At 37.1% G+C, this 13,607-nt stretch overlaps 1 protein-coding gene across 2 annotated transcripts in view; it reads left to right on the plus strand.

Annotated features, from left to right (window-relative positions):
- The window catches only part of LOC108698722 (sodium/potassium/calcium exchanger 4), a 79,917-nt gene extending 66,765 nt beyond the window's left edge, over positions 1-13,152 (plus strand). For both annotated transcript variants that reach the window (XM_018230435.2, XM_041573018.1), the window contains exons 12-17: positions 244-394; positions 921-1,087; positions 4,070-4,184; positions 4,683-4,795; positions 6,771-6,836; positions 9,896-13,152. In XM_018230435.2, coding sequence (XP_018085924.1) covers positions 244-394; positions 921-1,087; positions 4,070-4,184; positions 4,683-4,795; positions 6,771-6,836; positions 9,896-10,048 — 765 coding nt within the window. In that variant the 3' untranslated portion in view covers positions 10,049-13,152. The remainder of the gene's footprint in view (positions 1-243; positions 395-920; positions 1,088-4,069; positions 4,185-4,682; positions 4,796-6,770; positions 6,837-9,895) is intronic.
- Positions 13,153-13,607: the final 455 nt, after the last annotated feature.

The raw sequence follows: 13,607 nt of genomic DNA on the forward strand, positions 1-13,607 counted from the left end.
TAAGTGCTCTTTCAATAAAGAAAAATATATAATATAACATTTTCAAATATATAATATTGAATGTAACTTTCTGGATCCTTCTAGACAGCAGCTCTCCTGGAGACAGCCAGAAGCCCAAGGGTTAAGATAATATGGCTTTCAGACTACTGTGCATATGCTTCAGCATTATACAGCTGTGCTAACAGCAATACAGAGAAAGAAAACTTTCCTATTGGATTTTGAAAATATACTTTCTGTCCACAGAGGCAGCGACTTCTCCACTCTGCCAATGGAATGAGCACCACAACACTGGATGGAAAGCAAGAATTACTAGAGAATGGAGGCCTACATGTGGACAAAGATGACTATCAAGAAGAGAACGAGGCCAATTATTTGGTTCCCTTTTCAGTGCCCAGTAAGAACTTAAAAGATTAAAATTGTGCTGAAATATAATTAACATGCTATTTACAGGTGGGAATTGCTCACAGGGCACAAACTCTAAACTACTGGAAGTGTAGGCTATAACAGGGGTTAAATAAAAAAGCAGGTTTTGATGGGTGTGTGTGGTTGGGTGATATGGAGGAGAGTCAAGCAGCACAGAATTTGCAGCATTGCACCATTTAATTAATTAATTACACCATTTACTTATACAGAAAAGATGAAGTGTCTGATGTCATCCAGTAGCTGTTAAAGTTAATAACCATTATCAGGCAGTTATAAAAGTTACTTTAATACTAGTAGTAACTAGTCAGTTTAATTTCCAGTAACTTGTTACTGAATCGTTTTTGAATGATGAAATATAACCACCATATTCTCCACCACTTATTGCCTGTACAGTCGTCCACATACCTCTTGTCTTAAGTTTTGTTTGTAAAACACATACTTTTCTTGCCCTGCCAAAGAACCCTAATGTTTACCATTTGATATCTTTCTTTCTTTAGGTGGTTGTGCCAACAAGTTTAAGTGGGCTTTCTCATGGCCCTTAATATGTATACTCTATTTCACCATCCCAAACTGCAGCAAGCCACGCTGGGAAAACTTCTTCATGCTGACATTTATAGCATCCACGCTGTGGATTGCCATCTTCTCATACATTATGGTTTGGATGGTGAGTAAAGGGTGTATTCTGTTTCATGTACTGTACATGGTCCTGTTGCCTGAGTCACAGAATGGATTGCAAGTACATGCAAATATATTATTAAATTCACACCTAGTTCAGGCAGTCAGCCATTAAAGCAGCCAGCAGACAGACTCCTTCAGAACATCACAAGTTGCTGTGTGTTTTTGTTTGGTTCCTGAAATACTGGAGTGACAGTAAACAGGGACTCTGATCCCAAAGCAAGGACATCAGTAGCAGTGCACAGTGGAAACCCTGCGACTAATGCCAACCTTCAGTGTTTCCCTGTGTTCATTGGTACACCGAACTGATTCACCTGAAAAGATTTCTGGGGCACATTGGCACTTGCCACCATAACGCACAACTGAATGAAATGACTTTGGGCATCGGTACTTTTTAATGATTGGCATAAATTCACGCAATGACTAAAACACAGTTGTGCTTCATAACTGAGCTTTCTAGTATTGTTATTTGACATATAGTATTCTTAATATCACAACCTTTTGTATGAATGTAGACAAATGTATGAGGTTTAAGGCAACATGGTGCACCACAATTGCACAAGTGTGTTGCAAGCCAGTGCCTGTTAAATATTACTGAACACTCAATGAAATATAGCAGCGTGGATCAATAAGAATGTAGTAGGACCAGAATCACTACTAACAACATATCGGAGTAGGAGTACAAATATATGGGGTGTAAGGCAACATGGTGCACAGCAATACATAGTAACATAGTAAGTAAGGTTGAAAAAAGACACATGTCCATCGAGTTCAACCTTTTTTTTCAACCTTTTTTTTATTAACTATCTATCTGCCAGTTGATCCAGAGGAAGGCAAAAAAAACATCTGAAGCCTCTCCAATTTGCCTCAGAGGGGGGAAAATTCCTTCCTGACTCCAAAATGGCAATCGGACTAGTCCCTGGATCAACTTGTACTATGAGCTATCTCCCATAACTCTGTATTCCCTTACTTGCTAAAAAGCCATCCAACCCCTTCTTAAAGCTATCTAATGTATCAGCCTGTACAACTGATTCAGGGAGAGAATTCCACATCTTCACAGCTCTCACTGTAAAAAACCCCTTCCGAATATTTAGGCGCAACCTCTTTTCTTCTAATTGGAATGGGTGACCTCGTGTCAGCTGGAAAGACCTACTGGTAAATAAAGCATTAGAGAGATTATTATATGATCCCCTTATATATTTATACATAGTTATCATATCAATTGCACAAGTGTTTTGGAAGCCAGTGCCTGTTAACTATTACTGAACACTCAATGAAATATAGCAGTGTGGATCAATAAGAATGCAGTAGGACCAGAATCAGTACTAACAACATATAGGAGTAGGAGTACAATACCTCTACTCCTAATTCTATCTCTCAGGTCTGTATAATGGTAGCTTTGTAAATGGGACACTAACCCATATGCATTGAGTTTGCTGTAGGGTGTAGTAAGTTCTAGTAATGCCACTGATCCTAGCCATGCTGGAGTTTAAGCCTTCGCTGTCCTTGAACACTGATTGACTTGCTCAAGGGTAAATTGCTCCCTGCTGTTGCAGGCATAAATCATCAGAAAAGGAAGAGATGATAAAAGAGATAAGGTTATAGCATTGGTGTCTTTTTTTGGTTGGGAAGTAACACACTGAAATTCACAGAACAGATATGATGGGGCCACAGTTTTTCATTTTTTAAAGCTATGAAAGGAGATGAAAATAGAACCAACGTTATTCATTGGATCCAATTATGTGCTCTGAACAAAAATATGTTGCTATGCCCTAATTTCAAAAAGCCTGTGTGTGTGGATGCGTCAGTTGTGGAATAAACAATATATTCCATATGAGCTCATTTAAATTCCATTTTTTCTATTTTGATTTAAGACATTTTTTCTCTGTATTAATTGCAAATGGAATATATGTCAGAGAAATCCTGTAGAGTTTTACAGATGTGTCCCCATGAGTCTCCTGTTCTGCATTAGTGATCATACACATGGTATGCAGTGTTGGAGACCTGCACATGCAGCTGTTTTCTAGTAGAAGAAAAGTAAACTATTATTAAATAGTGCTCATTCAAAGAAAACTTCTGCCTAGGGTCTGGCTGCACTCATGCTGGATAAAAAAATAATGCGTGAGATGCAGAGCAAAGTGTCAGCGTGCGCAAGGCAGCCCTATCCTTACCAAGACATAGGGCAGACAGTAAGGTAAGTACAGGGACCCTACAATCATTGATAAACTAAACAATGTGCAATATATTCCCCAACGATGCTGCTCTTGCAGTGATATTATTTCACTTTGCATTGACATCTGCTGTAACATTTATATACACTATGGGGCATTTGTATCAGATGTATCCATGAAGGACTTCAAAAGCCTTTACAAATTAATGGGATTCACATTGGTGGATTATTGAGTGAATTATCTTCCCATTCCAATAAATAAACCCAAATGTGTGTGCAAGCTGTTTCCTATAATCATGTGGGCATATCCAGCATGCAGTAGTAGATGCTTGCATGTAGCTGGTTATAAAGATTATATTTAAATTGCCCATAATACCTTTCTCTGCAGGTAAGAAAACTGAGATTCTGCTGTATATCAATAACAGGTACAATGACTTACAGGTCTGCCAGTCTTAGTGCTTTGCAATCAGACAAGCTGTTACGATTCATATGGCTGACTCCAGAAACCAGATGGTGCAGCCTGAAAAATTCCATATGATACATAACCTGGTGCAGCTAAACTACAATTCCCTAAAGGTGGCTGACAACAGATGCTGGGAGTTTTAGTTTAGCAGCAGCTGGAATGCTGATCACTGCTACCATATTTTGTATCAGGAAGGTGTCTATTCTTCTGCTGCAGTAATATATACATCTACTGTATCAGTCTGCTTTCCCTTTGGTGGCTATAAATAAAGAATACATATCTGTATAGTGGGACTAGGAAAAGTGCTGCCATTTTCATTTCTGTTTTTTACTGTACAGGTGACTGTGATTGGATACACGCTTGGAATACCTGATGTGATCATGGGCATTACTTTTCTGGCTGCAGGGACTAGTGTTCCAGACTGCATGGCAAGTTTAATAGTGGCCAGACAAGGTACATTCCTTTCATGACTACCTACAACTGTATTATTTTTTTGCTTGGTGTCTTTCATAAATTGTTTTCGTAATTTTAACCATAATCACTTGCCACCAAACACCAAGAAAGCCTAAGAAATTGCATCTTCTCTATACAGGCAAGGAATCAAACCCTTATTTTAGTCTGCAAAGTGAAACTGATTAACTACATATTCCCCCCTTCCTGCATTCTGATTAAGCACCTCAGTATTTTACATGTTTATCGCAGCTACAAATGAAGACTTTTTGGCATCAGATTATTTGACCTCCACTTTCACTACCATAAAAAAGACAGCCCTATTAAAAGTAGAATTGATGAGGTTATGCAGCACTTATTCTTATTCAGATATACTGTATCTATCTATCTCTCTCTGCATATTACAAAGTACAGACCTCTACTTTCTGCTTTATTTTATTTATTTTTTCATAATAATGTATTTATTTATGTTTTTTTGCTATTTAAACATTTGTGTTCCAGGACTTGGGGACATGGCTGTATCAAATAGCATTGGAAGCAATGTATTTGACATCCTTGTAGGACTTGGATTACCATGGGGGTTGCAAACAATGGTTATTAACTATGGATCTACAGTAAGTAATATACATATATACATATGAACTTACACTGCAGGGATGTGCTGTTAAGTACATACCCCGAACAGAATGAGCAACAGTGTGCACATAATAAAACAAGGATGTGAAGTACTGTTAGCTTCACACTTGTGCACTACTCTCTCTAGAATGCTGTGTGTACACTAAAGCTGCACATTGCTGTGATTATGACACTGTAAAGGTATAAGGTTCTTTGTGAGTAAAATTGTAATGATGATCAGTACTTTTTATATAACATAAGTTAATGCTATAGAGACATTCATGGGGTTATTTACTAAAACTCAAATTGTTCTCATAATTTAAATAAAAGAAACTCAATCAAACTCCCATCCATGATTTTACCTTATTTATTAATAAAATAACTTAAAAAATTGGGTTGGGAAAAGTCTTGATAAAATCATGAAAAAACTTACTCCTGAATCGCTCAATTTTTCGGATTATCGTACCAAACCCAGTGCAGACCACGAAATCTTCAAATCAGAAAAGGGACATCTGCCATTGACTTCTACAGGACCTTGACAAGCTTGAAAAGTTTGATTTTTTCTGCTTTGGGGGCTAAATAAATTTGGTATTAAAAAACCTCGATCCGAAAACATGATTCTAAGCAAATTTGCAATATACATTTAATAAAAAATGTTCAGAGTTTTTAAAGTTTATTTGTAAAAAAAAAAAATGCTAAAAAGCAGCATTGGCTTAACTCCTGGTTGTTACTTTTTAAACAATGTTAAAAAAGTCTTAGTTCCCCAGGAAAGACAGGTCTGTTTAAGGGGTTGTTCACCTTCCAATACTTTTTCCAGTTTGGTTGGTTTCAGATAGTTCACCAGAAATAAAGACTTTTTCCAATTACTTTCTATTTTCTATGTGTGACCGTTTTTCTATATATGGAAGTGGAAAAGTAAATTTTTCACCTTCTAAAGCAGCTTGGGGGGTATCAACTATATGTTGCAAAATTGTTACAGTTTAGAGTCTGCAAATGAATTACTGAGCTGCCAGACTCAAAGACCAGACAGGAACAGTAAACTTTAAACTTAGATTTTGAAAAAAAACTGTAAAAAAGAAAAATGGAAAGTAATTTAAAAAAGTATTTATTCCTGGGGAACAATCTGAAAACAACTGAACTCAAAAAAAGTATTGTCTTACATTGTATCAACAGTCTGAGACACCTGGGGAGAGAATAGAAAGGAACAGACACTTACTTTATTGATAATACATATACAAATAACTTAAAAAAACATAGACCAGTTATAATTAATCTATATTGCAAAGTTGCTTAGAATTATGTTTTCTTTTTTAAGGCAAAACATTTTTTTGGTTCACATTCCCTTTAAGGTGCCCAGTGATGTGCATATAACACTGAAGGGATGTGCGGATGTGCTGCATATACTCAGAATATGTGTGTGTGTGTGTGTGTGTGTGTATATATATATATATATATATATATATATATTAAAAACACTAGAGTGTTGGATGTATAACACTAAGGGGGTATTTACTAAAACTTGTATTTATCCCATTTTTATATTAACACAAATTCGACCCGACTCCCATTCAAAAATTTAATTATTTATCAAAAAATCAGCTCGAAAAAGTTGGTGCAGGAAAAGTATAAATTAGGGGACAATTCAAATCATATGACCATTTCAAGTTGTCATACGAAAACCCCTACCTTTACAGTTTATCACACGAAAACCAGCACAGATCACAATGTCAAGAAACATCTACGTATTGTAAAAGGGACATCTGCCATTAACTTCTACATGACCTCCACAGGTTTTAGCTTGAGTATTTTTGGATTTGTAGCAACTCTGGGGTATAATAAATCTTTAAAAATTAAAAACTAGGAATATAAATTGCTCTCTGTATAACAACATAGCATTTAAGGATTTGCAGCAGTAGGGCAGTGGGGGAGGATGTTAAATAACAATATATGCTCATGAATCTTTTCCTGTTCCAGGTGAAGATTAACAGCAAAGGTTTGGTGTACTCAGTCTTTCTGTTACTGGGATCTGTGGCCCTCACTGTAAGTTGTTTCAGTTCTCATATCTAAGAGCAAACAAGAAACCTATGCACTTTGTATTTCTCTCTTGTTATTATTATTAGACAAGCTGCATTGCATATTAATTGCACATCAAATACATATACTCCTACATATAGTTCTCTTGAGATTCTGCTCTTTCTAAACCACTTAGGTGGCATGTAGGTAAGGTAGCTTATTCCACCGTGCCACTTTCTAATAATTGTGTATCTGTCTGTCTATCCATGTGTCTGTAGGTGGATATCCAGGTGCAGACATAACCACTATAATGTGAATCATGCATGCATCATCTGAGTGCAACTGCTTTGGAGTTGCTTTGTAGTTTGATTCAGGGGCTGGCAGCACTGAGTTCAATCCTGGTGATTTTCTAAGGTCTTCACAGGTTAATGCACTTGATCCCGCATTAAAAGATTTAACTTGAGCAGGAGTTATCAACAGATCAGTGCATTATCTTTCAGTAGACCTATTAGCTGTTGAGTAACAGTCCTACTATTATTTGTTAGAATTATTTTCTTCAAGGAAAACGTTAAATTAACTTAGTTAGTTCTACATCTTTTCATGGACCAGTTTATTATTTTTTTATGATACAAGTGTAGCAGTTAAGCAAACCATGATATCTTGCAAAACAATGCAGCCTTAGATAGGCAAGCTTAACCGATTAATGGCTAGTGGGTAGGATCCTCACTTCTGGCACATTGCACAGAGCACCAGCATCCATTTGTCAGAAAGGCAGAAGGGTATTACAGGATGACCATAAGCTCCCTGCATAAATCAGGGATATTCAATCTGGGGCATTTCTACTGTTATAGGTACAACTCCAAGAACCTATTTTTTCCATGGTGAAATTCTTTTTTTATACATTATATAACACTGACATATCCCTTAGGGCTTTACAGAGGTTATAAATCATTTACATCCGTCTCTGCCCCAGAGGAGATTAAAGTCTAAGGTCCCTATCACATTCAAACACATCATGGTCAGTGTTATGAGAAGCCAATTAACCTGCCTGTATATTTTGCCATGTGGGAGGAAATCCACCAAACATAGAGAAAATACAAGCTCCTTACCGGCAGTGCCCAGGTTGGAATAGAATGTAGTGCCACAGCCCTGTAAGGCAGAAATTCGAAACATTGTGCCACTGTGGTAGTTTGAGTTAAAAGAATAGCTGTAAGGCCTCAGGTTGGATGCCAATATACCAAACATGCATATTACAATATATTGCAGTCAATAAAATGACCAGGCTAAGCCAACTGGGCGCCCTAGGCAAACCGGCTGGCCACCACGTCCCCCCCATGTGCAGGCTCAGACTGCCAATCTGTGGGTTCTGGCAAATGCCAGATGGACTGCTAAAAGGTGCCATAGAAAGTCAGTATTTAGTGGGCTGGTGGGGGTGATTGGGCCTCTGTGTATCTGAAAGGCCAGAGTCTATTTTGACTCTAAGTCTAGACCTACCCATGTGTGCACAGGGAAGGGTGGGAAGAATGGCAGAGGGGAGGGAGGGGGAATGACAGAGAGGAGAATGACAGAGGGGATGGAGAGGAGAGTGACAGAGGGGAGGGAGAGCAGCCAAAAGGAGCAACTAGGGGTAGGCAGAAGACCCATTAACAGATACCTGCCCAACGCCCCCTAACGTTGCGCCCTAGTTAGGTGCCTCTTCTGCCTACCCCTAGATCTGGCCCTGCAAGCTAGTGGCTCAGCACAGTCTTATTGATCTCTAAGCTGTCACTGAAAAATAAAGCTCTGGGGTTGTCAAAAATTACATAAAGTCGGTTCCTAACTGACAGCGGCAGCCCTGAATTAACAGAATAGAAGATGGGGAACAACTGGGCAAATTTTTGGAGACACAGATCTTCACTGCTACAGGACTGCTAAGGAACCCCAAACATTGGGTGTTTGCAACAAAGCCTAAGACCCATTAGGAGTAGTAAGAAAAGCAGGAAAGACTAGAAAGATGTTTAAAACCACTGACATAATTCAATGCTAACAGGACCAGTTATGTAGATTACCCAGTTTGCTACATCACTGTTAAGCATTTGCTTCATAAATAACATTATCACTTTGTGAATAATGCACTCATATTGTTCTTTCATAACCATAGTTATTACAGAGGCCTGCATCAATTGAACAAGGCAGTTGCATCTGAAATTGTTAATGACCCCTTGTATGTTTCCAAGCCTCTGTAAAGAATTGTGAAAAGGAAATTAGGTTATTTCTAACTCAATATTGTGAATACCCAACCATACATCATCATGACAATTGGGAGCCTGGATGGAAATCCAAAATTGTGGCAAAGAAGCTCTAAAACACAGCTAAACAAGCAGGGAAATTCCAAGTCCTGATTCATGACTGTGTACACCTGCAGATGTGATTATTAGCTCACCCAATTTATTAGCCGACTGGTTATTTAATTAATTATTTAATTATTTAATTATTTTGCTATGGTTTAACAGCTTTTTAGTTAGGAACATCTGGTGCTATTTGGTTCCTAGGGTCCAATTTACTCTACTTGGTTCCTAGGTTCCAATTTACCCTACTATTACCCTGAATAGAAAAATAGTTAATAAAAAGTAACAATAATAAAATTGTAGCCTCACAGAGCAGTAGTTTTTTGGCTCAGAGGTCAGTGACCCTTCCATTTGATAGCTGTAAAGGTGCAGAGGAGGAAGGCAAATATTTAAAAAAATATATAAAGAAAATGCTAAAAACATGAATTCTATTACATACAGAAAGTTAAATGAATCCCTTTTAATCTAGTAATTTTCAGAATACCCTTTTGTGTGGTCAACTAAGAGAACTTTATGTATTGGAAGTATTAACAATTAATAAAATGTATTAATGGATATATTTATCAGTAACAATAACATTTATAAATAGATGTATTAAAGTTTAAACAAAATATGCGAATTGAATAGTTTCTTATTAAGTGTACACCAATAGGTGTACACTTAGAATTATCTTTATTAGATTTAGTATAACTGTATAACAGTATGATTAAAGACCAGAGTAAAATGTATACAATCCTACCTTGTGTTTTCTTCTTGCAGGTGATTGGTATCCATGTAAACAAGTGGAAACTTGACAAGAAATTTGGTCTCTATGTGCTCTTCCTTTATGCCATCTTCCTGTGTTTCTCCATTTTGATAGAGTACAATGTTTTCACTTTTGTCAACTTGCCAACATGCCGTGATGACTTTTGATGCCAGCAAATGTACAGGCCAAAGTTATGAGAGATTCACTTTTTTTTCACACAAGACACAAAACATTGAGGAGGTGGATTTCTGTCTCCTTTTCTGCTAATTTGATGGGAAGCATGAGAGCTCTTCCTGCTGTACCTGGATTTGTCTGTTCCACAAGAATGTAAAGGAAAATTAACCCCTCTAGTGCAACAGGGCCATCAGGCATTTAAATGGCCCATAAAGTTCTGTCAGGGTTAAAGTCTTCCGAAGAAGCGGAATCCAAACGTGCTGCTCTTTTTTTACAAGAATCAAGTCTTTTATTGATGGGTGCATTTTCTTACTGCTTGTTATGATGACGTTTTAATAACGCACCCTCTTCTTTTGGATGTACAGCAATGGAACATTACTTTTTTGACGGTATTAAAGAATACTGGATATGCTGCACATGAGAACAAACAAATGTAGTCCTCTTCATGTTTACCTGCTGGGAGTATTTTCCCTTTGGATTTTTTTTTAACAATTGGCTGTTTGTAGTTGCACGCAAAGGGACACCAATGAGGCTTTTCATCTGCCCCAAGAAAACTTCCCTGCGTTGAATTTCGGTACAATCTTAAACTAGTAATACAAAGGCATTCGGCCAGGAGTTCTGTTTTTAAATCAAGTGAACCTGGAGATGAAGTACACCTTGACTATTGCCCTTACTGACCTCTTTTCTCAAACATTTACAAACTCAGAGGACCTAACTCTATTTAACCAATTTTAAAAACAAAGCACATTTTTAATAACAAATTCAACCCACTGACTGGTTTAGAAATGCACATTCATAGCCTAATTGATTTAACATTATTATAGATATATTTGTAATTGTGCTTGCAAGATATTTATTTGTTAAAGAGTAAATCTAAAGATATTTAATATTTATATGCACACCATGGACAGCAACAAGTCTAAGCACTGAAATGAGAAAAGATTGCATGTTATTTTGTTTGTTTATAACTTTTGATACTGATTGCTAATTCCTCACCCCAAGTTATTTTCACCAAGATCTACAAAGTGACCTGAAGGAAAATTAAACTATATACAGGTTGAATTAAAGGTTGAGCAAAGGTTATTGATAGGCTGTTCATACTGCATTAGTCTTTGATTTCATTAGAACACTAACAAGCAGATCCTTTCTAATTACTGCACTACTTACAAAACCCCAGATTTTCACACATATTCAGTTTACTATTCACTGAACCATACATGTACCCATTGCTTTTTTGTTCAAAGCTTTGAAGGCACAGTCTGGGTGGAATCTTATTGAGTGACACCATTGACTTAATTTCCGACATATGCTATGAATACAGGAGTAATCACAGATAAGATACAAATGGCATGGAAGATTAAAAAATGAACTAATAACATATATTGAAAATAAAATAGATCAAGTTTCAGGCAATGAGTATAAGACGAACATCCAGACACTGTCAGCGTGATTCTATTAATGCATGTGCTGCCTGCAATAAAATATAGTCTGCTCATATTTCAAAGAGCCCTCTGTAACAATGGTACGTTGTAATAGTGTTTATATCTACTTCATCACTGGCTGCCTTCCCATGATACATGTCTTTTTATAGAAGAAAAATGTACAGTTCATTTATACTAGGATCCTAAAGGGGCAAAAGGAAAAAAACTATTGTACTGTTTTACTCTTCTACTTATTTAAAAGGGCGACTATACAAACTGGGTGCAGAAAGAGCCAGGACTTTCATCTGCTTTAACTTTGCATGGCAGACCTCTCATTTTAACTGGCTGCATGAGTTCTTCACCATAAGCATATCTTTGTACTTGAATCCAAGGGATCTTTCTAATCACAAGTTGAGAGTTTTTTCCTTGTTTTGCCCCATGTAAAAACGGGCAATTAGATTCTGCTAATTTGTTTTCCAGCAAGTAGCACAAAATCATCATCATCATCATCATCATCATTTATTTATATAGCGCTGTCAAGTTACGCAGTGCTTAAGATCATCTATGTTTTTCTCTTTTTTTATTGCCTGCCTAATAACATTCAAGTTCACTCCTATAGAATAGTACCAACACAAATCTCTTGGGGCAAAGTCCCACCAATGTGAGATTTGTCTTTGGCCTACTGATACCATAAAGCAGTCCTGGGTGCAGGAGAGGCAGATAGAGCCTGTAACTGCCTGAAAATCATGTATTCTGATCTTAATTTTAATTTTGTAGCTTTTCTGTCCCAAGTCATAAACAGATATAATCTTAAATTCCAGTGAACAAAACAGATCATGAGTGGTTTTGTCTGGGCAAGAGACAAAAGATGCCTGCATGCAGAGCTGTTAGCAAAAACATTGCAGTAAATACCTGCACTTTATTTTTTATAGCATTTAGGGTTTTATGTATATAGTGTCTTTGGTCAGAGGGTTCTGAACCATCAGGCAATAAGCATTGTGCTATGCATGCAGGGAGATACCAGAGTATTGTTTATGTACATATGATTTGGGCGACTTTCGTTCCTAATACTGTAGCACACACAATTTCTACAATGGTAGTGGAAGCTAGAATATAAAAAAAATATATCTAAAAAAAATCCATCATCTTTATCTGAAAGAGCTGTTTGTAGCCTTTACTAAAACTATGTGGAAGGAAGAATTGGAATTCTTTGTGAGAGACTGGTGGTGGTGCTCTGGTATCCAATCAGCAGTTTAATCTGCTGTTTAAAAGCAAATGTCTGATTGGCTGCTGTTGGTGACCAAGACCCAGTGCAAACTTTGCATGTTTTCTTTCTATTATCCCACAAATTCAGTACTTTTTGTGCTGGATACACAAAAGAAAACCAGACCGAGTTAGGCGTTTATGCAATTTTTTTTTAAAGTTAATGAGAATCTAGTGTTTCACCTATAGTTTCCCTTTAAGTACAGCCAGCTTTGCCAACATACATTGGACGCTAAGCTGGGGCATATGGGTTTAAAGCAATATCAAGACTTTGCGTAACCAAATAAGTGACATGAGAGCAAGTTATCAATTGTACAATGCAAGGGTATGTATTCATTCCTGACTTGATTTTGGCTCTGTATACAGCTCCTGCATCACTGATATATGACTAAACATAAAATCTCTTCTGCTTGTGTCTGTGTGAACTTCATTTATTCTGGGACTCCAGACTTTGGAACCAATAACCACCAAAAATATGATGCAATAAAACCTTTTATTTCCCATTGATAGGGTGAAGTAGGTAACCCTCTTGTTTTAGTACCGAGGTTTGATAAACCCATATCAGCAGCACACAAGGCTGCAGCAAGAAGAATCAGATGCAGAAAGAAAGAAGTACACTATACAGTGGCATAACTAGATATTACTGGGCCCCACAGCAAATAATTTTTTAAGCCCCCAAAATGTTTAGAGGTAGAATTGTTTTACTGATATTTATTGAAACTATATATGAATTAGGGCCTTATGGGGCCCCTATACTTCTTGGGCCCCCCTGCAGCCTCAGGTTCTGCTTCCTCTATAGTTACGACCCCGATACTATATACCTACACAGAGTATAACTGTAGTAATTTAGCACAATAACAAAATATAC

This window comes from Xenopus laevis, chromosome 8L (genome assembly GCF_017654675.1).
Source record: "Xenopus laevis strain J_2021 chromosome 8L, Xenopus_laevis_v10.1, whole genome shotgun sequence".
In the NCBI taxonomy this organism is placed as follows: Eukaryota; Metazoa; Chordata; class Amphibia; order Anura; family Pipidae; genus Xenopus; species Xenopus laevis.